The 22,904-nt window shown below is 42.9% G+C and overlaps 1 protein-coding gene across 4 annotated transcripts in view; it reads right to left on the bottom strand.

Annotated features, from left to right (window-relative positions):
* LOC108712655 (adhesion G protein-coupled receptor L1-like) overlaps positions 1-22,904 on the bottom strand; it is a 442,227-nt gene that overhangs the window by 250,972 nt on the left and 168,351 nt on the right. For all 4 annotated transcript variants that reach the window (XM_041588058.1, XM_041588060.1, XM_041588059.1 and 1 more), the window contains exon 2: positions 2,498-2,629. In XM_041588058.1, the coding sequence (XP_041443992.1) occupies positions 2,498-2,567 (70 nt within the window). In that variant the 5' untranslated portion in view covers positions 2,568-2,629. The remainder of the gene's footprint in view (positions 1-2,497; positions 2,630-22,904) is intronic.

Here is a 22,904-nt window from a genome sequence, read left to right as displayed (position 1 = left end):
TGAATGTGATAAATATCCCATGATTGACACGTTTCGTGGCTTCTCGCCACTTCCTCAAAAGCTTTATGCTTTTGAGGAAGTGGCGAGAAGCCACAAAATGCTTCAAGCACAATACTATTATCTCACATGGATTGAAGCCTAGAAAGACACAAGCTGTATTTAACCTTCATATGAAAAAACATAACTCTAGATGCCTGGAATATTTATAATATTTTGTAAACACCATTATGGAGTAATATGTCCATACTGAAATCTATTTCATGTCTAATATATTGCTTTTATGGTATCATTATTGCTGGACCTTTAAAAAAAACCTCCTCCAACCTTCTGCCAATTCCTTCTTTGTTCAATTTTTTTCTAATCAGTTCCTTCTTCCAATTTTCTTTATTCTTAGAGCTGAGAAGACATTGGAAATTTGGCCTGTTTATACTGGCTAACTTTTACAGAATCAGACTAATTTCTTTCTACATAGCATTTTCAAATGTATTGTTTTTAATCTCTATTATTAAAAATAATATAATGGGGAACCAAATCTGGTTATGGTGAAAAGGGCTGAAAAGAGCCAAAAAGCCCTTAGCTAGCAATTATATGCAAAGTGATGCCTTCTGGAATCAGAAGGTATTTACTTGTCTCATGCCATACACACAGCACTGCCTAGATACCAAAAATGAGAGTTTCTCCCATAAGGCATCATGGGCGGAGACATGCAAATCACTCCTTTGTGTCCCTTTGGCCAACTATGCATCCAGAACCGCTGGTTTATAGCACAGATACAGCCTAATGGTTTAGAGCCCACGGAATGCATTTTAGGACTTCCTCCAGTGAAATACCTGTCCTGCATGCAATGTCCTATGCCTTCGGAATGGCGCATCGGTTGCTTTTACTGTCACTCATCGTCCAAATCTGCAGTCACACCTCCGTCCTCTACCCTCCCTTCTCAGCCGTCAGTCATACGATCTCCGCCCTCAGTCTTCCGCCCTCAGTCCTTTGCCTTCAGTCCTCTTCCTTCCACCCTCGCTCACCACTTTTATGTCGGCTGAAAAGAGAGATCCTAGGGGGTAGTGCTGAGGAAAGAGGGTGGAGGGCTGAGCAGGGAGGGTGGAAGGAAGAGGACTAAAAGGAAGAGGACTGAGGGTGGAGGGTGGAAGGCTGAGTTCGTATGACTGACGGCTGAGAAGGGAGGGTAGAGGACGGAGGTGTGATTGCAGCTTTGGACGATGAGTGACGGTAAAAGCGACCAATGTGCCATTCCGAAGGCATAGGATATCGCATGAAGAACACGTATTTAGCTGCAGGATGTCCTAAAATGTGTTCCGTAAGAGCCATATATTCAAACTTGCAGACAGCCTGTTTCGATCTTGTTAGATCTCATCAGTGCAAGATATTGGAACATGGCTTCATTTTGCTACTTGGAGAGTAGCAAAATGGGGAACCAAATCTGGTTATGGTGAGAAGGGCTGAAAGGAGCCAAAAAGCATTAGGCTGTATCTGTGCTATATCCAGCGGTTCTGGATGCATAGTTGGTCAAAGGGACACAGATTCGGTGTCGGACTGGCCCACCGGGATACCAGGAAAAGTCCCGGTGGACCCAGGTGTCAGTGGGCCCTTGTGCTGCTAAATATTTGGCCTATTTCATGGCCATTCCCTATTTCTATAGAGGCTGAGTGAGGAGAGGAAGAATAATAGTACTGACAGTGGGCCCCTGGTCTAAGTTTTTTTGGTGGGTCCCAGGTCAAAGGTTTTTGGGTGGGCCCCTGGTGTCCCAGTCCGACACTGGAGTGATTTGCATGTCTCCGCCCATGATGCCTTATGGGAGAATCAAAATTCTCATTTTTGGTATCTAGGCAGTGCTGTGTGTATGGCATGAGACAAGTAAATACCTTCTGATTCCGAAAGGCATCACTTTGCATATAATTGCTAGCTAAGGGCTTTTTGGCTCCTTTCAGCCCTTCTCAGACGAGATTATGTATGGTGGGGGATGGATAGAAACTGGGTTAACATGCAAATAGAAATGAAAAGATGTGTGAGGCAGGAACAGAGAAGAAGTCCTATGAATTTGAGGATTGGAGCCCCATTCTACATGGGATGGTGTATGTGTTGGAATTAAAAAAAGGAAACGGTATAGGGGAAGGGGTTAAGAGAAAAGAAGCATAGGAAAAGGGCTTAATGGATGGGATGAATGAGAAAGGGCAAGTGGGAACAGAGGAATAATTTGTGGAAAACTAATTTCCCTTAATAACTACAGATGTTGCTGGAGAATGGCGTCAATATAAATCCAGTTTAAGGCTATTTGTGGTTTCAATAATGGAACGTCTAGGGATTGCTGAAAGAGAGAAAATATTTTACCATTAAAGGTGTTAAGAATGTGATTGTGCAAGTAACTAGATGGGGAAAAGGACCAATGTTCTAGAACTTTACAGATGTAATATGTTTATGGGTCAGTGTGCAGTTCCAGTAGCCTTAGATAGAACTGAGAAGAAAGTAAAAAGTCTCTTACCTTGTGTAGATGACGTCAGCAAAATGGCAGCTGAACAAAGACCCCACAAAACCAGCCAGGCCCCCGCCATGCCACTGCACAAGCCAGTCAGTGAGCGCTGCACTGTAAGGTTACCATACCACTAGAGGACACCTGTGAGGATAAATAGAATAGCCACAGATTAGTTCTTCCATCACCAAACAAGTGCATATAAGTCAACTCAGTCCTACTTGCATGCAACAGTTCCACTTACCAAAAGAAATAACCACAAATCCCTGACTGTATCTGAATCAGAGTGAATTAAATCGACCAGTAAATACAGTACAGGCTGCTCTTTTCCTACACTCCCTGCACATCACCGGCTATCATGCTTCCTGACAGGGGTAACATGGTAACAGCCTTTTGAGAATGCAAAGCCTTGAGGAACACCAGGGCGGCCATCTTGATTTGTTGAGGGTTAACTCTATTTCAAGCAGGAGGAGGGGCCGTGTGGTGCTCTTCTCTGTCTGTGCAAGTGTGTCACATTCTGAAGGGAGGACGGAAGCAATGCAATAGCTGTATGAATTATATATATATATATATATATATATATATATATATATATATATATATATATATATATATATATATATATATATATATATATAGAGGGAGACTGTATGCTACACCATAGAAAATGTGTTCTGTACCACCTTCTTTCCCTTCTTTCGTGTCTCTACCCTCCCCCCATTAGTAATAGTGCATGGTTTCCCAGATGTAGCTCCACTTATTCTCCCCCCAACATGCACATTCATTCTTCTCTCTAGCCTGAGCATACATGTGCACTGCATCTATCATCTCTCTATCCACCCATTCAGCCACATTTTAACCATCTGTCTGCCTGTCCATTCATCCACTCTTTCTCTCTTCATTAACAAACACATGCCATTAAATAGATATTATAGGTGAATAATCATCTTTATACAAGCTTTGTCTTCCTCCATCTATATCTAACCCCTTCCCTCTCCATTGCTAGTTGATCCCTCTCTCCTATCCATTAATATCCCTGCCTTGAACTGCATTTCCCTCACACCTCTCCACGCTCATATCCTCCATCCCCCTTCTTTATTAATCCTAGCACGCTCCCTGTCTCTCGCACGCCTTTATCCATCTCTCTTTTTTCACGCTACTGAAAAACCTCTGCTGCTGCTTGAGAATTCAGCGACTCAACACTCACAGCTCAGACACTGCATTGTGCAAAGGAATGACTACCGGCACCAAAGGAACTGATACTCACCCAGGCATGGATTGAGCAAGTCACATTCCCAGTGTGTAACTAGTGATTCATGCTCTGAATCACTAGTTACACCAAAAGGGATGTATGAAAAATTAAATATATAACTGGTGGTATATAGCTAGGAACATCTTATGAGTATGGTGGTTTAGTAACAACAACATATTTTTGAAAATAAATGCAGTTCATTGAGTTTTAGCCTAATAAATGGTACTTCCATTATTCTGTACAATCCCTGTATAGGTATGGGACCTGTTACCCAGAATGATTGTGACCTAGGGTTTTCCGGATAACAGATCTTTTCATAATTTGGATCTTCATCCCATTAAGTCTATTATAAAATCAATTAAACATTAATGTAATCCAATAGCCGTATTTGCTTCCAATAAGGATAAATTATATCTTAGTTAGGATCAAGTACAAGGTACTGTTTTATTATTACAGAGACAAGGGTATTTATTGTTAAAATCTCGGAATATTTGAATAAAATGGAGTCTATGGCAGACAGTCTTCCCGTAATTCACAGATTTATGGATAACAGTTTTCTGGTCACACTATCTTTCAGATTATGTCCATGTTTGTATATAAACTGTGGCTTCCCAAGATCATGTTGTGACAAAACTGGGTCAGACTACTCACCAATGTTTCGTAATAATATGTTGAATTTCTTTAGCTTTTAAATTATATGTAGTAAAAAATTCAATTCTTTTAGCTATTTGCGTTGTTTGATTTCTTTTCCTGTGTCCGTAGGTCAAAAATAAATCATCCCTCTTAGTTAACACTGCCTTATCATATGCTCTCTTAATGTTATTGACTCCATATCCTCTATTTCAGAGTCTATCCCACAACTGCATTGCTCTTTGCTGGAAAGCATCCCAAGTGGAACAGTTCCGTCTAAGACATTTGAGCTGTCCAGTCGGTATGCTCTCCAGCAAGGAGTCCGGTTGACTACTCTCTCGTTGTAAAAGTGAATTTCTGCTTATAGATTACCTATAGATATCAGTATGTACTTAATCATCTTTCGATATAAATTGGAACTCCATATTGTTAAGATTACATTTACAGTATCGTAAATTCTACATTTCTCCCATTATTATTGCAGAAGTTCACAAATTTTTGCAATTGTGATTCACTACTTTTCCACACCAATATCAGACTATATATATATATATATATATATATATATATATATATATATATATATATATATATATATATATATATGTATATATATATATATATATGTATATATATATATATATATGTATATATATATATATATATATATATATATATATATATGTATCTTGAATCTATGTATATATATATATATAGATAGATAGATAATATCTTCTATCTACTGACATTAGTGAGATATTGCGTATCATCACTGAAGATGTAATGTTTCTGTAACCATGCCATAAAAAGATTTGCGTATTGGGGGCGCAAATCGCACCCCCATTGCCGTGCCACACTTTTATAAATAATAAACTCCATTAAACATAAAATAATTTTGGCTCTACCGCCTGCATAGTAAATTGATTTTGTTCTTGTGTATATAGATATATAGCGATCTATATACACAAGAACAAGTTATCTAAACAAGAGATCTAAAAAATAGATCATGTTGATGTCAGTAACATCACTAGAGTTATTGTAACAGTACCTGTGCGGTGGGGTTGTCCACCGCGTCGTCGGCGGGGACGCCCGTCGCATGGTCCACGAGTCAGCGCCGGCGCCATCTTAGATTCTAGGGCGCGCGTGGCACGCCTGCACGCCTCTTAAAGATACAGGCACGCTGGCGCATTTGTGCCAGCACGTTTTTGACGCAAAATTTGAACCTATATAAGGCCCATTCTGTCTCCCAGCCAGTGCCCGTGATAGAATCTTGATTCTGGTGGTTCCTGAAGCCTTGTGCTGTCTGTTCCTGTGAAACTTGTATCTGTTATTCCGGTTTGATCCCTGCCTGTTCCTGACTATTCTGACATCCGTATCCTGACCTTTGCCTGCATCTCGACTACTCTTTCTGCCTGACCCCATCTGTTTGATTACCCGGTTTGACCCTTGACTGCCTGACGATTCTTGATATCCGCCTGCCTCGACCCTGCCTGTTTGACCATCCTTCTGCCTAATCCTTTGTACCGTGACCTTCGGCCTAAAAAGACTTTGCTAACAGCCATGCCCCTTCGCCAGCTAGAACATCTCGCCTTGCACCCCTCGTTAAGTCCAGGTGGCAGCCAAGTAAGCTGAGGGCTCCTCCCAAAGCCCAACGGTGGTCACACTACTGGTGAAGCCGAGCCGAGATCAGGGTGCTTGGCATTTGTTCTGGTATCGGGTGCCGGACGTGACATTATCACGGGCCATGGAGGACGACGGTCATGAAGCTGCTGCCTCTGCTACACCTCAAACTTCCACTGAGATGTTGCTCACTACCTTGCTGCAATGTATGGAGGATCAAGAGCAAAAACAGAATTATTTGCTTCAAGGGTTCCACAATCTGACCCCCCAGTTGGAGCCTTCGCAGCAGCCGCCTAATCCTGTTCCTGCACCTCCTGTGGGTTCTTCTGCCAGTTGGGGTAACTCATCTAAACCCCATGAACCCAAGATTGTGTTCCCCGAAAGGTTCAGTGGCGATCGCACTAAATTTTTTGTTTTCAAAGAGGCTTGTAAGCTGTACCTTAGTTTCTTTCCTCATTCTTTTCAATCTGATGAGGAGAAAGTAAGGTTTATAATGACCCTGCTTTTGGGTGACCCCCAAATTTGGGCCCTCAGGCTGCCTTCTTCAGACCCTGCTTGTTATTCCCGAGACACCTTCTTTAACAGTATGGCCATTCTTTACGATGACCCGGATCGTGCATCATCTGCCGATACCGCGGTTCGTAAGTTGCACCAAGGGAAAAGGGATGCGGAGGTGTACTGCACCGAATTCCGCCGGTAGGCAGTGGAAACTGGGTGGAATGATTTGGCTCTAAGGAGTCAATTCCGGTTGGGGTTATCCGATTCTGTAAAGGATAGTCTGGTTAATTACCCCCTACCTTCTAACCTGGATGGTCTCATGTCCCTCGCCATCCAGGTAGATAGAAGGCAAAGGGAGAGAAGGGGTGAGAGGAGTACAAACTTCTCTGGGGTTACTCGCCATCCAGGTAGATAGAAGGCAAAGGGAGAGAAGGGGTGAGAGGAGTACAAACTTCTCTGGGGTTACTAATATAAGATCCAATGTGGTAACCAATGTAAAATCTCCTAACCCCTTTGTGCCTCTACCTCAGGAGGAGCCTATGCAATTAGGCATATCCCACCTAACTCCTGAGGAAAAGGCACGCAGGCATTCCCTGGGTCTCTGTATGTACTGTGGTGAGAAGGGACATTTTCTGAACCAATGTTCTAAGAGGCCGGGAATCTCCGAAGCCTAAATGGAGAAGGGGATGCTCCATTTGGGTGCAGGAGTTTCCTCTCCCCAATCTTCCTCTAAAGTTTTGTTACCAGTTAAACTAACTTGGCCTACGGGCTCTGTCAAACTGTCCGCATTTGTGGACTCAGATGCGGAGGGTCATTTTCTGGATACTGCTTTTGCAGCTAAATTCTGTATCCCTGTAGTTCCTCTAAGTGCCCCCATGAGAATAATGGCAGTGGACAGAAGACCCTTAGGGTCAGGTGTAATCTTTAAGGAGACGGTAACTCTTTCCATGTATGTTAATAATTTGCATTGTGAGGAGATAGCTTTTTACCTCATAGAGGGTGCTTCCTCTCCTCTTATTTTGGGGTTACCGTGGCTCCAGAGGCATAACCCTCTGATTGACTGGGTCTCAAGGGAGGTGGTTCAATGGGGTACTATGTGTGGTGGGGTATGTTTTCCCTCTGTAGTTGCAACTACATCACTTGAAGGGTTACCTGCTGCATATGCAGAATTCGCTGATGTCTTCTCTAAAAAGGCAGCAGAAACCTTACCCCCACACCGGCAGTATGACTGCCCAATAGATCTGGTCCCTGGGTCAACTCCTCCTCGTGGTAGAACCTATCCTCTTTCATTGCCCGAAGCCCAGGCAATGAAAGAGTATATAAAGGAGAACCTAGAAAGGGGTTTCATCAGACCTTCTAGTTCCCCTGCGGGGGCGGGCTTCTATTTTGTTGGGAAAAAAGATGGTGGTCTTCACCCCTGTATTGATTATAATCAATACAGGGCTCAATAAGATTACCATAAAAAATCGCTATCCTCTCCCTCTAATTTCTGAAATTTTCGATCAAGTTAAAAATGCAAAAGTCTTTACCAAACTTGATCTTAGGGGGGCTTATAACTTGATTCGAATCAGGGAGGGGGATGAGTGGAAGACTGCATTTAACACCAGGGATGGCCACTACGAGTATCTTGTTATGCCTTTTGGTCTTTGTAACGCCCCTGCAGTGTTCCAGGAGTTTGTCAATGACATCTTCAGGGACCTGTTGGGGATCTTCGTAGTGGTCTACCTAGACGATATTCTTATTTTTTCCTCCAACATGAAGGAACATCAAAATCATGTTTGTGAAGTCTTACAAAGGCTAAGGGGGAATAATCTTTATGCAAAAACTAGAGAAATGTACTTTTGGGGTTTCTTCTGTTCAGTTTTTGGGGTTTAACATTTCCAGCAAGGGTCTAGAAATGGATCCAGGCAAGGTGAGAGCAGTCCTGGATTGGACCCAACCCCTTTCGTTACGTGCAACCCAAAGATTTCTTGGTTTTGCTAATTATTATCGGCAGTTTATCAAAAAATTTTCCCTCATTGTGGCACCCATCACTAATCTGACTAAAAAGGGTGCTGACCCCAGCATGTGGCCCCCTGAGGCCGTTCAAGCATTTGAATTCCTCAAAAAGGAATTCAGTTCAGCCCCCATTCTCAGACACCCCGATACTGCACTACCTTTTGTTGTTGAGGTTGATGCCTCTGAGGTAGGAGCTGGGGCAGTCCTTTCTCAAAGGCACCCGACTACCAACAAATTACATCCCTGTGCCTTTTTCTCCAGGAAATTCTCACCTGCTGAGGTGAATTACGATATAGGTAACAGGGAGTTGTTGGCAGTTAAGTGGGCCTTTGAGGAATGGCGGCATCTCCTGGAGAGTCTAAACATCTGGTGACGGTCTATACTGACCACAAAAAATCTTCTATATATAGAGTCTGCTAAACGCCTTAATCCGAGGCAGGCTAGGTGGGCTCTATTTTTCACAAGGTTTAATTTTTCTTTGACTTTCAGGCCTGGGACTAAAAACACCAAGGCGGATGCACTCTCTAGGAGTTTTGAATCCATTTCTTCTGACTCTAGTGAGTGTACTCCCATTATTCCCAGAGAAATGATCATAGCAACCCTTGAATCTGACCTTTCTTCTTTGTTGCTCCCTCTTCAAACATCTGCTCCTACAGATACCCCTTCAGGGAGATGGTTTGTACCACAGGAGTTAAGGGTGCAAGTATTAAGGGAGGTTCATGATTCTAAAATGGCAGGACATCCAGGTATTGCTAAAACGGTATCCCTGTTATCCCGTCATGTTTGGTGGCCATCCTTCAAACAGGATGCTAAGGCCTTTGTTAATTCATGTCCAATCTGCCAAAGGTCAAAATCCTCTCGGAAGTCTTCCCAGGGTTTGCTGATTTCCTTACCAATTCCAGAAAGACCTTGGATCCATCTTTCAATGGACTTTATTGTTGATTTGCCTCCTTCACAGGGAAAAACTGTGGTCTGGGTGGTGGTGGATAGGTTTAGCAAGATGAGCCATTTTGTACCCCTTCCACACCTACCTTCTGCTAAATCCTTGGCTGATCTGTTTGTTACTCACATCTTTAAGTTTCATGGTTTTCCTGAAAATATTGTTTCTGATAGGGGGGTTCAGTTTGTCTCTAAGTTTTGGCGTGCTTTCTGTTCTTTGGTTGGGGTTGAATTATCATTTTTCTCTGCCTATCACCCCCAAACCAATGGTCAAACTGAAAGGGTAAACCAGTCCCTTGAGCAATACCTCAGGTGTTATGTGTCAGACAACCAATCCACATGGGCTGAACTGTTACCCTGGGCTGAATTTGCATACAATAATGCTACCCATTCCTCCTCGGGAGACTCCCCTTTCTTCGTGGTTAATGGGTTGCACCCCAAGGCATTCTCATTTTCAGGTACTGGCTCCCTGGTTCCCTCTGCTAATTCTTGTGTTGAACGTTTTTCTAGGGTTTGGTCGCAGGTTCAAGACTCTCTGTCCGCAGCTGCCTCTGCTCAGAAAAAAGCTGCTGACAGATCACGTAGAGAGGCACCCCAGTATAAAGTGGGAGACTCAGTGTGGCTTTCTACCAAAAATATTAAACTAAAGGTTCCCTCTCTCAAACTGGGGCCTAGGTTCATTGGTCCATACCCTATATCTGAAATTATCAACCCTTCTTGTGTTCGTCTTAAGTTGCCTGTTAATTTTAAGATTTCTAACTCATTTCACGTTTCTTTGTTAAAACCTGCTAACAATGTCCGTTTTGTTTCTGTTCCTCCCCCAGTGTTAGATGAAGGTCAGCCTGGATATGAGATCCAGGAGTTTCTAGATTCCCACCTTGTGCGTGGTAAGTTACAGTATCTTACCAGGTGGAAGTGCTTTGGTCCTGAGGAGAACTCCTGGGTCTCAGTTGATGACATCAGGGCTGGTCGCCTCAGGAATCAGTTCCATCAAAAATTTCCTGGGAAGCCTGGGGGTCCAGTGGCCCCCCCCTAGAGAGGGGGGTAATGTAACAGTACCTGTGCGGCGGGGTCGTCCACCGCATTGTCGGCGGGGACGCCCGCCGCATGGTCCACGAGTCGGCGCCGGCGCCATCTTAGATTGTAGGGCGCGCGCGGCGCGCCTGCGTGCCCCTTAAAGGCGCAGGCACGCTGGCGCATTTGCGCCAGCACGTTTTTGACGCCGTTTGGCGCGAAATTTGAACCTATATAAGGCCCATTCTGTCTCCCAGCCAGTGCCCGTGATAGAATCTTGATTCTGGTGGTTCCTGAAGCCTTGTGCTGTCTGTTCCTGTGAAACTTGTATCTGTTATTTCGGTTTGATCCCTGCCTGTTCCTGACTATTCTGACATCCGTATCCTGACCTTTGCCTGCATCTCGACTACTCTTTCTGCCTGACCCCATCTGTTTGATTACCCGGTTTGACCCTTGCCTGCCTGTTGATTCTTGATATCCGCCTGCCTCGACCCTGCCTGTTTGACCATCCTTCTGCCTAATCCTTTGTACCGTGACCTTCGGCCCAAAAAGACTTTGCTAACAGTCGTGCCCCTTTGCCAGCTAGAACATCTCGCCTTGCACCCCTCGTTAAGTCCAGGTGGCACCCAAGTAAGCTGAGGGCTCTTCCCAAAGCCCAACGGTGGTCACACTAATGGTGAAGCCGAGCCGAGACCAGGGTGCTTGGCATTTGTTCTGGTATTGGGTGCTGGCCGTGACATTTATATAAGGAATGTGACATCAGATATATTTGGATTAAGATCAACATAGTAAAATAGTAAGTTTAGGTTGAAAAAAAGACACAAGTCATTCAAGTTCAACCTTTTAACTTTTTTTAACCTGCCTAACTGCCAGTTGATCCAGAGGAAGGCAAAAAAAATTCCTTCCTGACTCCAAAATGGCAATCGGACTAGTCCCTGGATCAACTTGTACTATGAGCTATCTTCCATAACCCTGTATTCCCTCCCTTGCTAAAAAGCCACCCAACCCCTTCTTAAAGCTGTCTAATGTATTGGCCAGTACAACTGATTCTGGGAGAGAATTCAACATCTTCACAGCTCTCACTATAAAAAAACCCTTCCGGATATTTAGGCGGAACCTCTTTTCTTCTAAATGGAATCGGTGACCTCATGGCAGCTGGAAAGACCTACTGGTAAAGCATTAGAGAGATTATTATATGATCCCCTTATTTATATGATTTAGTTATCAAATCACCCCTTAAACGCCTCTTCTCCAGCGTAAACATCCCCAATTTGGCCAGTCTTTCTTTATAACTAAGATTTTCCATACCTTTCACCAGCTTAGTTGCCCTTCTCTGCACTCTCTCTAATACAATAACGTCCTGTTTGAGTGATGCATATTCTAGATATGGCCTTACCAGTGCTCTATAAAGTGGAAGAATGACCGCTTCCTGCCATAAATCAATGCCCCTTTTAATACAGCTCAATACTGCTTGCTACAGCCAAGTTTATATACAAGGACTCTAAGGTCCTTTTCCACAATGGATTTGCCTAGTGCAGTCCCAATAAGGGTATAAGTGACTTGGATATTTTTACATTCCAGATGCATGAATTTATCAACATTGAATCTCATTTGCCACTTAGCTGCCCAGATTGGCAGTTTGTCAAGATGTTGCAAGGATGTCACATCCTGGATGGAATTTATTGGGCTGAATAGTTTTGTGTCATCTGCAAATACTACTTACAATACCCTCCCCATAGTCATTAATAAACAAGTTAAATAAAAGCAGACCCAATACCTAGCCCTGAGGAACCTCACTAAGAACCTTACTACAAGTAGAGAATGTACCATAAACAACCACCCTCTGTACCCTATCCTGTAGCTAGTTTCCTACCCATGTGCAAACGACTTCATTAAGCCCAACAGACCTTAGTTTAGAAAGCAGTCATTTGTGGGGCACGGTATCAAATGCTTTATCCAAAAAGATAACATCTACCGCCCCCCACTGTCCAGCATCTTACTTACCTCATCACAAGCAACCAAATTTGTCTGACATTAGCTATCCTCCAAAAAAGTCATGTTGATTGCTGCTCATAATGCCATTCACTAGGACAACATTTTAAATGTGATTCCTTAAGAAGCCTTTAAATAAATTGCCTACCACAGATGTCAAACTTCCTGACCTATAATTGCCAGGCTGAGATCGTAATCTCTTTTTAAATATTGGAATGACATCAGTTTTTCTCCAATCCATAGGTACTATACCAGATGATAGCGAATCGGAGAAAATCAGAAATAGGGGCTGGTCTAAAACAGAACTAAGCTCTCTTAGAAACCGGGGATGTATACCATCAGGCCCTGGAGCCTTGTTTACATTAATTTTTATTAAAGCTTTATGGATCATATCCTGAGTCAGCCACTGACTAGATTGAGCTGAGCCATCAGTGCAGCTATGAAGTGAGCCTGGGAACTCACACTCCTCTATTGTAAACACTGAAGAAAAGAACTGATTTAGCACATTTGCCTTTTCTGTATCTGTTACAACCATACTGGTACCATTATTTAATGGAGCAACACTTTCAACCTGCATCTTTTTACTATTAATATATTGAAAAAAGTTTTTGGGGTTAGTCTTGGCCTCTGCCGCAGTGCACTCTTCATTTCTTTTCTTTGCCTTCTGGATTGCTGATGTACAACATTTATTATAGTGTTTATATTCATTAAATGCAGCTTCTGTCCCAACAGACTTGTAGTTTTTAAATGCCTTTCTCTTCTTTCCTATCAACTTTTTTACTTCTATATTAAGCCACATAGTGTGATTCTTAGAGCTCCTTAAGGGAATAAATTGAGAACAGTAATGATTTAATATTAGTGATGGGCGAATTTGCGCCGTTTTGCTTCGCCCAAAAATTTCGCGAATTTCGTCAGTTTTTTCGAAAAAAAACATTTTTGACGCCGGCGAATTTTTGCCGCGAATTTTCGCGGGCGTTTTGCGAATTTATTCGCTGGCGGCAAATCGCGCAAATTCGCTTTTCTGAAATTCATGGTTTTTGTTGCCCCAGTGTATTATTATTTTTTGCACCAGACATTAAATGATATAACATTATGGTACTATTACCCAGGGGTTCGATGACTTGTACTTTTGCTATAAGTTTTGGGTCATTTGAGATCACTAGATCCAGAACAGCATTTTTTTCATGTTGGCTCCTCGACAACCTGTGCCATAAAATTGTCATGCAACAAGTTTATAAACTTGTTCCCATTAACTGATCTGGCAGTACTGTTGCTCCAGTCAATATCTGGGTAATTAAAATGCCCCATTATCATTACTTTACCAAAACTTGCAGCCTCCTCCTCCTCACTTATATTAGGGGGTCTATAGCATACTCCTACAATTAATTTGCTGGAAAATTGGTGAAGAACTCTACCCATCATTTTCTAGTATAACCTCCTCCATTATATTAGCTTTTAAATCCTGCCTAACAAACAGACATACCTCTCCTCCTTTTCTTTTGCCTCTGTCCCTCCAGCACCAGCACCTCCAGCTCTACCATTTTACCAGTCAGACTCCTTGCATTTGCAAACATACGTTTAAAACTGCTACCATATTGAACAAATGAAATGTGGTCCTCCCTATTCTTAACAGTACCCCCAACCAAATCTCCTCCCCCATTTTCCCTTCCTTTGCCCATGATCTCATCTAACCTGTCTTCCACTGAATATTTTAGTGAACCCTCCCCTCCACACCTAGTTTAAAATCTCCTCCAACTGTCTAGCCATCTTCTCCCCCAAAACAGCTGCACCATCATCATTGAGGTGCAGCCCATTCCTAGCAAATAGCCTGTAGCCGACTGAGAAATCAGCCAAGTTCTCCAAAAACCCGAAACCCTCCTCCCTACACCAATCTCTCAGCCACGCATTAATCTCCCTAAACTCCCACTGTCTTCTTAGTGTTGCTCGTGGCACAGGTAATATCTCTGAGAAAATTACCTTGGAAGTCCTCGCCCTCAACTTTACACCCAGTTTTTTTTAAATTGTTCTTGAGGACTTCACCACCTCCTCTAACTTTGTCATTAGTATCTATGTGTACCAAGACTGCCGGGTCTTCCCCAGCCTCTCCCAATAATCTGTCCACTCCTTCCCCCACATGCCGAACCCTAGCACCAGGCAAGCTGCAGACTGTTGGGCATGAAGGGTTCTTACGGCAGATTACCCTATCCACCTTTCTAATAATTGAATCCTCTATAACTAGAATCTGTCTTCCCTTCCTTGCACTCCCCCCACCACCAGTATTAGAGCCACTGCCTGCCAGGGTGCTCTGAGAGTCAGCCTGCTCCATACATGGAAACATGTGTAAACAGCGCTCGGCACTTAATGTCGGTATTCGCTTAGTGGGATCTGCTCATCGATACGTTTACTCTGTACCTGGATTGGTGGCGACACTTCATACGATCTAGAGGTTGGGGGACTGTCCTGGTGGATTCTGGAGACTTTGGACACACTGTACCTGAAGTGTGAGGCTACGGGTAATTGTTTTTAATTTTTTAGCGAGCACCATTAGGGGGCTGGTGGCCTTCTGTTTATTCTCTCATCACTTTCACAATGTGCTTTTGTTATTTCACGTATTGTGGGAATACTGTGGGTACTAGATCATTTTGTTGCACAGTGAGATCAACACTAATGGCATCACTTTTTTGCACACCCACTCTCCACGTCATTTGATCTGTTTGGAGCCATTTTGTGCTTGCCTTAGGTACTGTATATAAATATGTGTGTTTGTGTGCTGGTTGTGTGCTTCCTGAGGACAGCTCGTGTTTAGGAGCCGAAACGTCGAATAAACACTAAAAAGTTTTTTTGTATCACAAATGAGTGCGGACTCTTTTCTTTATTGATTGTACAATTTTTGTTTTCCAGCACCTGGGCAGTGACCAGTGTTCTGGGTGCACCAGGCCCATTCTATATATATATTGTGATATGGTAAAAGGAAAATGTATGTTAGTTCAGGGGTTAAGGGCCCTGGATGATGGATATTGCAGTTAAGAAACTGCATTGTTATTCTTTTTTTAGGGTATCTAGGGCTGGAATGGAGGGAAGGATCTGGGCGGGCCTTCCATTCCACTCCAGACTGACCTGGGTGTGGTGTTAGCTACCTGCCCATAAATGAATCAGGTGTTTAATTTCAGTGTGTGTGAGGAGCTGAGGAGCCTGCTGTGAACTAAAGCTGAGAGTGACACAGAGAGATCACTACAGATTTGCCTGTTTAAACTACAAGCCTGGAGTTCTTGCTTTGCACACCAGACACTGAGGAAACTGAGCTAAATCAGTAAGTGCTGGACTGTGATACGTTTTGTTTGATTTATTTCAACCTGCTGAAACCTTCTGTTTATGGTGTCTGTCTGAACGGCTTCAAATAAAGCAGCCCAGGCTGAATTGGACTGAATCAAGGCTCTGTGTGTTGATTCTGTGCTACAAAAGTGCCGTGGTCAAGATTCATGCTACCTGAAATCTCACAATTGGTGGAGTTTGCGCTGGCACAAAAACAGTTAAGCACAGAATCTTAAAGGGCCAGTAATATTGGACTGTGTTTGGAAAGGTTTCTCGCTACAACATGGAGAAAGTTTTGGAGCAGCTAATTGTTGCTAATGCAGCACAGCAGCAAGCCAATGCTGCCCAGCGAGAAACAAATTCTTATTTGCAACAAGCTGTTGTACAGATCAGTGAGGATCAGAAGCGTGCAAACAAGTTGCTGGCTGAACAGCTACAAGCAGTAAGGGAGTCTACTGTTACACAGGTGTCGGCCTTGAGAGATTCCCTGATGGCCCAGCAGGAGTTGGTGCAACAGCTCACACTGAGGGCCCAAGCTGTTCCGGTAGTATCCCAGCATAATTTGAGTGGTACTATCAGAGCCAGTCATTTTCTACAAAAATTGACACCGCAAGATGATGTGGAAGCGTTCTTACACACATTTGAACGTACAGCTGCGAGAGAAGCTTGGCCCAAGGAGCAGTGGGCGGGGCTGTTGGCTCCGTTCATCTCAGGGGAACCCCAAAAAGCATATTTTGATCTGCCAGCCGAGGATGCCGAGGACTATGAGAAGTTGAAGCTGGAAATTGTTACACGGCTGGGGGTTACCACGTCTGTACGGGCTCAGCGGGTACAGAGTTGGATTTACGTTGCTGACAAGTCGCCCCGGTCCCAAATGCATGACTTAATATACCTAGCGAAAAAGTGGCTGCAGCCGGACACCTTGACTAGTCCCCAAATCGTGGAAAGGGTTGTCATGGATCATTTCCTGAGGTCCCTCCCGGTGCAAGTGCAAAAGTGGGTAAGTCATGCAGACCCCAGGTCAGCTGACCACCTAGTGGAAATGGTGGAGAGGTACCTGGCAGCTCAGGATTTGGCTGACCCTAAATCTTCCCAGCAACGTTCACCCATTAAACCGAGATCTCCCATGGCCCTCGGTAGGAACATTCCAAGAGAGAAGGTCGGTACTGGGGTCAAAGATTGGCAGGCCAAGTCAGGAGGGCCTTTGCCTAATAAAAGACTTGGTCAAGAGGGAATTAAGTTCTTTCGCTGCCATAAAATGGGACATATGGTTGCAGACTGTCCTCTTATAGATGAACCAATGCAGTGTGATTTTTCTATCATGAATAAGAACCAATCATTATTTGCTTATGTTGCATGTTCGGATAAGCCTGTGGTTTATAAGGAAAAGCAAATGTGTGTGGTAACTGTGGGAGGTAAACAAGTACATGCCTTGCTGGACTCTGGTAGTTCAGTTACTTTGATATAGTCAGGTCTAATACCTCCGGTAATTTGTCAAGGGAAAAAGCTTGCTGTAGTCTGAATACATGGAGACATTAGGGAGTATCCCATAGCAACTATTCAGGTTGACACCTCATTTGTGTCTGTGGCCTGTTCAGCAGGAATAGTTCCGCAACTCTTACATGATTTCATAATTGGGCGAGATTTTCCTTATTTCTGGGAACTATGGGAAAACCAAACTCAGAATAAACCCCAGTCTGTAGATAGTGAGGTTAAATCCTCAGAGAACATTACTACCCAGGACCCCCTTGTTTTTTCCCTTTTCTGTGTTAGCGGGAGATCAGGAGAGTGACTCTGAGGACAATTCTGCTCCTAGGCAGGATAACCTGAGCCCCACAGACACAGAGGGTCCTCTAGGACTACCTAACCTGGAGGTTCATAAAGGAAATTTTGGTACTGAGCAGTTAAAAGATTCCACACTGGCCAAGGCTAGAGAGAATGTAAAAATGGTGGATGGAAAGCCTACAGAACCTGAGATGAGGCTGTCCTATCCTTATATGGCTATGAATGGAGGGTTGTTATACCAGATGTACAAAAAAGGGGAGGAGGTTATTGAACAGTTGGTAGTTCCCCAACCCTATAGGAGGATGGTAATGGACCTGGCACATGGGCATGTCATGGGTGGTCACTTGGGGGTGGAAAAAACTGAGAGGGTTCTACAAAGATTTTTTTGGCCAGGAGTGTACAAGAATATTAGAGATTATTGTGCTTCCTGTCCTGAATGCCAAATTTCTTCACCCATGCCCCACTTTCGTAGCCCCCTTGTGCCCTTACCCATTATTGAAACTCCATTTGAAAGGATTGCTATGGATCTGGTGGGTCCTTTAGTAAAATCTGCTCGGGGACATCAACATATCCTAATGATTATGGATTATGCTACCCGCTATCCTGAAGCAGTTCCATTGCGCAATACATGTGCTAAAACGATTGCAAAAGAGTTAGTTCAGGTGTTTAGCCGGGTAGGTATTCCCAAGGAGATCCTGACAGACCAGGGGACTCCATTCATGTCTAGAGTGACTAAGGAGTTATGTAAATTGTTCCAAATCTCACACCTCAGGACCTCAGTATATCATCCACAGACAGATGGGCTTGTGAAACGGTTTAATAAAACCCTTAAAGGCATGTTAAAGAAGGTAATAGATAAGGATGGGAGAAACTGGGATCAACTCTTGCCTTATCTGATGTTTGCCATTAGGGAGGTTCCCCAGTCATCTACAGGATACTCGCCTTTTCACTTACTTTACGGGAGACATCCCAGAGGGCTTTTAGATATAGCCAAAGAGACATGGGAGGGAGAAGTGACACCTTATAAAAGTGTGATTGAACACATCTCCCAAATGCAGGATCGAATTGCAGCAGTAATGCCAATTGTTAAAGAACACATGGCACGTGCACAGGCCATGCAGCAACAGGTATATAACAGGGGTTCTCATGTACATACTTTTGCCCCTGGTGATAGGGTCCTGGTGTTAGTCCCAACGGCAGAAAGCAAATTCCTTGCAAAGTGGCAAGGCCCTTTTGAAGTAATGGAAAAAAGTGGGGAAGTGAATTATAAAATTCATCAGCCAGGAAAAAGGAAGCCTGTGCAAATCTACCAAATGTTAATTTGTTGAAACCATGGAAAGACAGAGAGTCCCTAGCTGCTGAATCTGCTATACTATATGCAAAAACACGCAGTAAACAACCCTTAATTCCAGAGGTGAAGATTGCAGAGACCCTTTCGGGTGTTCAGAAACAAGAGGTAAAGGAATTTCTCATGAGAAATAGAGAAGTTTTTTTCAGAACTTCCAGGTCATACCTCTATTGTTGAACATGACATTGTCACTAACCCTGGGGATCGTGTAAAGCTAAAACCCTATAGAATACCAGAAGCTAGGCGAAAGGTAGTAGCAGAAAAAGTAAAAAAAATGCTAGATCTGGGTGTTATTGAAGAGTCTTGTAGTGATTGGTCTTCTCCTATTGTACTGGTTCCAAAACCAGATGGAAGTTGGAGGTTCTGCAATGATTTTCGTAAGCTCAATGCAATATCCAAATTTGATACATACCCTATGCCACGTGTGGATGAGCTTATTGACAGGCTAGGTACTGCCCGTTTGTAGAAAATAATCGTAGCAGGGGATGCAGGTATATATGGCCCTGGCCTAGCCACACGCCAGTATAAATCTCAGAAAAGAAAGTATTGCCAATACCTGTATTTGATTTCAACGGGGTGCTCCCACTTTTATTCAAGGTGCTTCCTGACACTTAACAATGGATCAAACGTTTCGGGACCGCATGGCCCTTCCTCAGTGATGGTACTGCCCGTTACCTAACAACCCTAGATCTTACAAAAGGATATTGGCAGATCCCTCTTTCCCAAACGGCTAAAGAGAAAACAGCTTTTGTAACACCAGAGAGAGCATTCCAGTATAGAATGATGCCTTTTGGATTACAAAATGCTCCTGCAACATTTCAAAGGGCAATGGACAAAATTTTAAAACCCCATAGACAGTGGGCGGCTGCATACCTAGATGATGTTATCATACACAGCCCTGATTGGGATTCACATTTGCCGAGGGTCCAGGCTGTGTTAGATGCTCTCCAGATGGCAGGTTTTACGGCCAACCCAAAAAAATCTGCTATTGGGTTAGAAGAGGCTAAGTATCTGGGGTACATCATTGGTAGAGAGGTTATAAAACACCAAGTTAATAAAACTGAGGCCATTCAAGCCTGGCCACGCCCTCTAAATAAAAAGCAGGTCCGAGCTTTTTTGGGGATTACAGGATACTATAGGAGGTTTATCCCAAACTTTGCTACCCTTGCAGCGCCTTTAACAGATTTGACAAAAGGGAAAGAATCTGTAATGGTAAAGTGGACACCGGAGACAGAGAAGTCTTTTCAGGCTTTAAAGGATGCATTATGTTCCAGCCAGTATTGTTTTCACCAGACTTCTCTAAAACTTTTATTGTGCAAACAGATGCATCCGATGTAGGTCTAGGGGCAATTTTGTCTCAGGTTCATAATGGAGAGGAACATCCGGTAGTCTGCATTAGCCGAAAATTAAATGACCATGAGAGGAAGTACGCAGTAGTTGAAAAAGAGTGTCTGGCTATAAAGTGGGCACTGGAGGCACTAAGGTATTACCTCTTAGGAAGGGAATTTGAGTTAGTGACAGATCATGCACCGCTGAGATGGATGTGTGATAAGAAGGAGACTAATAGGAGAGTTTCCCGTTGGTTCTTGGCTATGCAAGAGTTCAAGTTTACACATAGGTAACACATAGGCCAGATGAGCAATGTTGATGGCCTCTCCAGAATCCATTCCCTCTTTGGTGCATCTATCCCAACAGTGGCGTTGGTACAAGAAAGTAATGTACATAGTAAAGAGTTAAACAGCATATCTGGGAAAGTGGTTGATGGAATATATGTTTCTCCCAGATTTTTGTCTGAAAAATGTTGGTCATTAGCGTAAGGTGACTTTAAAGTATGGGACTTCACCAGTGTCTCGTCCTCTTGTAGATCACTCTACTAGTGATCTGGGGGGGGGGGATATGTGATATGGTAAAAGGAAAATGTATGTTAGTTCAGGGGTTAAGGGCCCTGGATGATGGATATTGCAGTTAAGAAACTGCATTGTTATTCTTTTTTTAGGGTATCTAGGGCTGGAATGGAGGGAAGGATCTGGGCAGGCCTTCCATTCCACTCCAGACTGACCTGGGTGTGGTGTTAGCTACCTGCCCATAAATGAATCAGGTGTTTAATTTCAGTGTGTGTGAGGGGCTGAGGAGCCTGCTGTGAACTAAAGCTGAGAGTGACACAGAGAGATCACTACAGATTTGCCTGTTTAAACTACAAGCCTGGAGTTCTTGCTTTGCACACCAGACACTGAGGAAACTGAGCTGAATCAGTAAGTGCTGGACTGTGATACGTTTTGTTCGATTTATTTCAACCTGCTGAAACCTTCTGTTTATGCTGACTGTCTGAACGGCTTCAAATAAAGCAGCCCAGGCTGAATTGGACTGAATCAAGGCTCTGTGTGTTGATTCTGTGCTACAAAAGTGCCGTGGTCAAGATTCATGCTACCTGAAATCTCACAATAAATATATATATATATATATATATGTATGTGGGACCTTCCCCATAGGCTAACATTGATGTTCAGTAGGTTTTAGGTGGCGAAGTAGTTGGTCGAAGTTTTTTTTAAAGAGACAGTACTTCGACTATCGAATGGTCGGATAGTCGAACAATTTCATTCAATTCGAAGTAGAAGTCGAAGGTCGAAGTAGCCAATTCGATGGTCGAAGTAGCCAAAAAAAACATTAGAAATTCAAAGTATTTTTTCTTCTATTCCTTCACTCGAGCTAAGTAAATGTGCCCCATAGTGTGAAATGTGCTGTAGTAGAGCAATTTAATCGAACTTTAAAGACTAAAATGTGGCCTATCATGTGTTTCCAGGTGTCTCAACACGTTGCAAATAACATATTCAACAACTATGGGGACATTACAGATTCTCAATTAGGTACATTTTATAGTTTATATATATTTATGTATGTGTTGTATGTTTGATATCGTATTCAGAGCTCAAATATCATAGTTTTTATTCTTTGTTTGTTATAGCAGCAGCTATGGATGTTGTATTAACACCGCTGCCCAATTCACAAACAGGACATCTTAGAAGTAGCCGCTAGAGGTATGGATAGTGGTTGTTTGTACATTAAACATATGTATTAGTGTAGTCAAACAAAATGTGATAATATGGGTAATATGATGGCTGTAATATGATGGCTGTAATATGATGGCTGTGATTACTGAATAATAATATTTTTTTTAGAGTTAAACATTCTTGACTGCAAACACGTAAAAAAGGCTGATGCTTGCGGCTAGTGACAACAGCAGAACACAACACAAAACAGCATCGCGATTTGAAAAAGAAGTGAAAACACATTGTGAGTGTTCTTTAATAAGACAATTTGTTAAACTCTGTAGGGAAAACATTTTTGCCAACGATTCCTAATTTATGATTTTGTCTCTACAGCTAAAACAATCAGGGGCAATAACACAGCAGAAAAGGAAAATATTCCCCCTACAGAGTCTATTATGTTGACGTCAAACCCTCGTAAAGTTATCCGTGTTGAAATACACAATAAAACAACCAAAACGAATAAAACAGCTAAATCATGTAGGTACAGAACTATAACATAACAACTATGCACTATAACAAACTATACAGTTTTTATGTAAACTGTATTTCAATATGAAAAAAATATACCATATTCTCATTCTTGTTTTCTGTACAACTAAGACCAGTAAAGTCGACAAAATATGTGATATAACACAAAGAAAAGTAACCAAAAACATCATGCAACCCATGGTTCCTGGATTCAACAAAACAGTGCCTATAAAATCAAAACCGCTAGTGCAAAAGATTTCTAATAGCGCAGAAAGGACCGCTACATTATCACCGATTTCTAAGATGGATGAACCAACATCACAATCTGTCAAGGGTGGTGAGTCAGCATGTTTAATACCAACTAATGTTATCAGGTATGTGCCTAAGCAGTCTGTAACACATAGCACACCTTTAGCAGGCAGGGTTGTAAGTAATGTAAAGAGGCGACTCACATGAAAATGCTCCGCCTGCTAAACAAAGTCGTAGCAGAAACACAAACAGAAAACACTTTAGATG

Source organism: Xenopus laevis, chromosome 3S (genome assembly GCF_017654675.1).
Source record: "Xenopus laevis strain J_2021 chromosome 3S, Xenopus_laevis_v10.1, whole genome shotgun sequence".
In the NCBI taxonomy this organism is placed as follows: domain Eukaryota; kingdom Metazoa; phylum Chordata; class Amphibia; order Anura; family Pipidae; genus Xenopus; species Xenopus laevis.
This window is presented reverse-complemented; position numbering and strand designations above follow the sequence as displayed.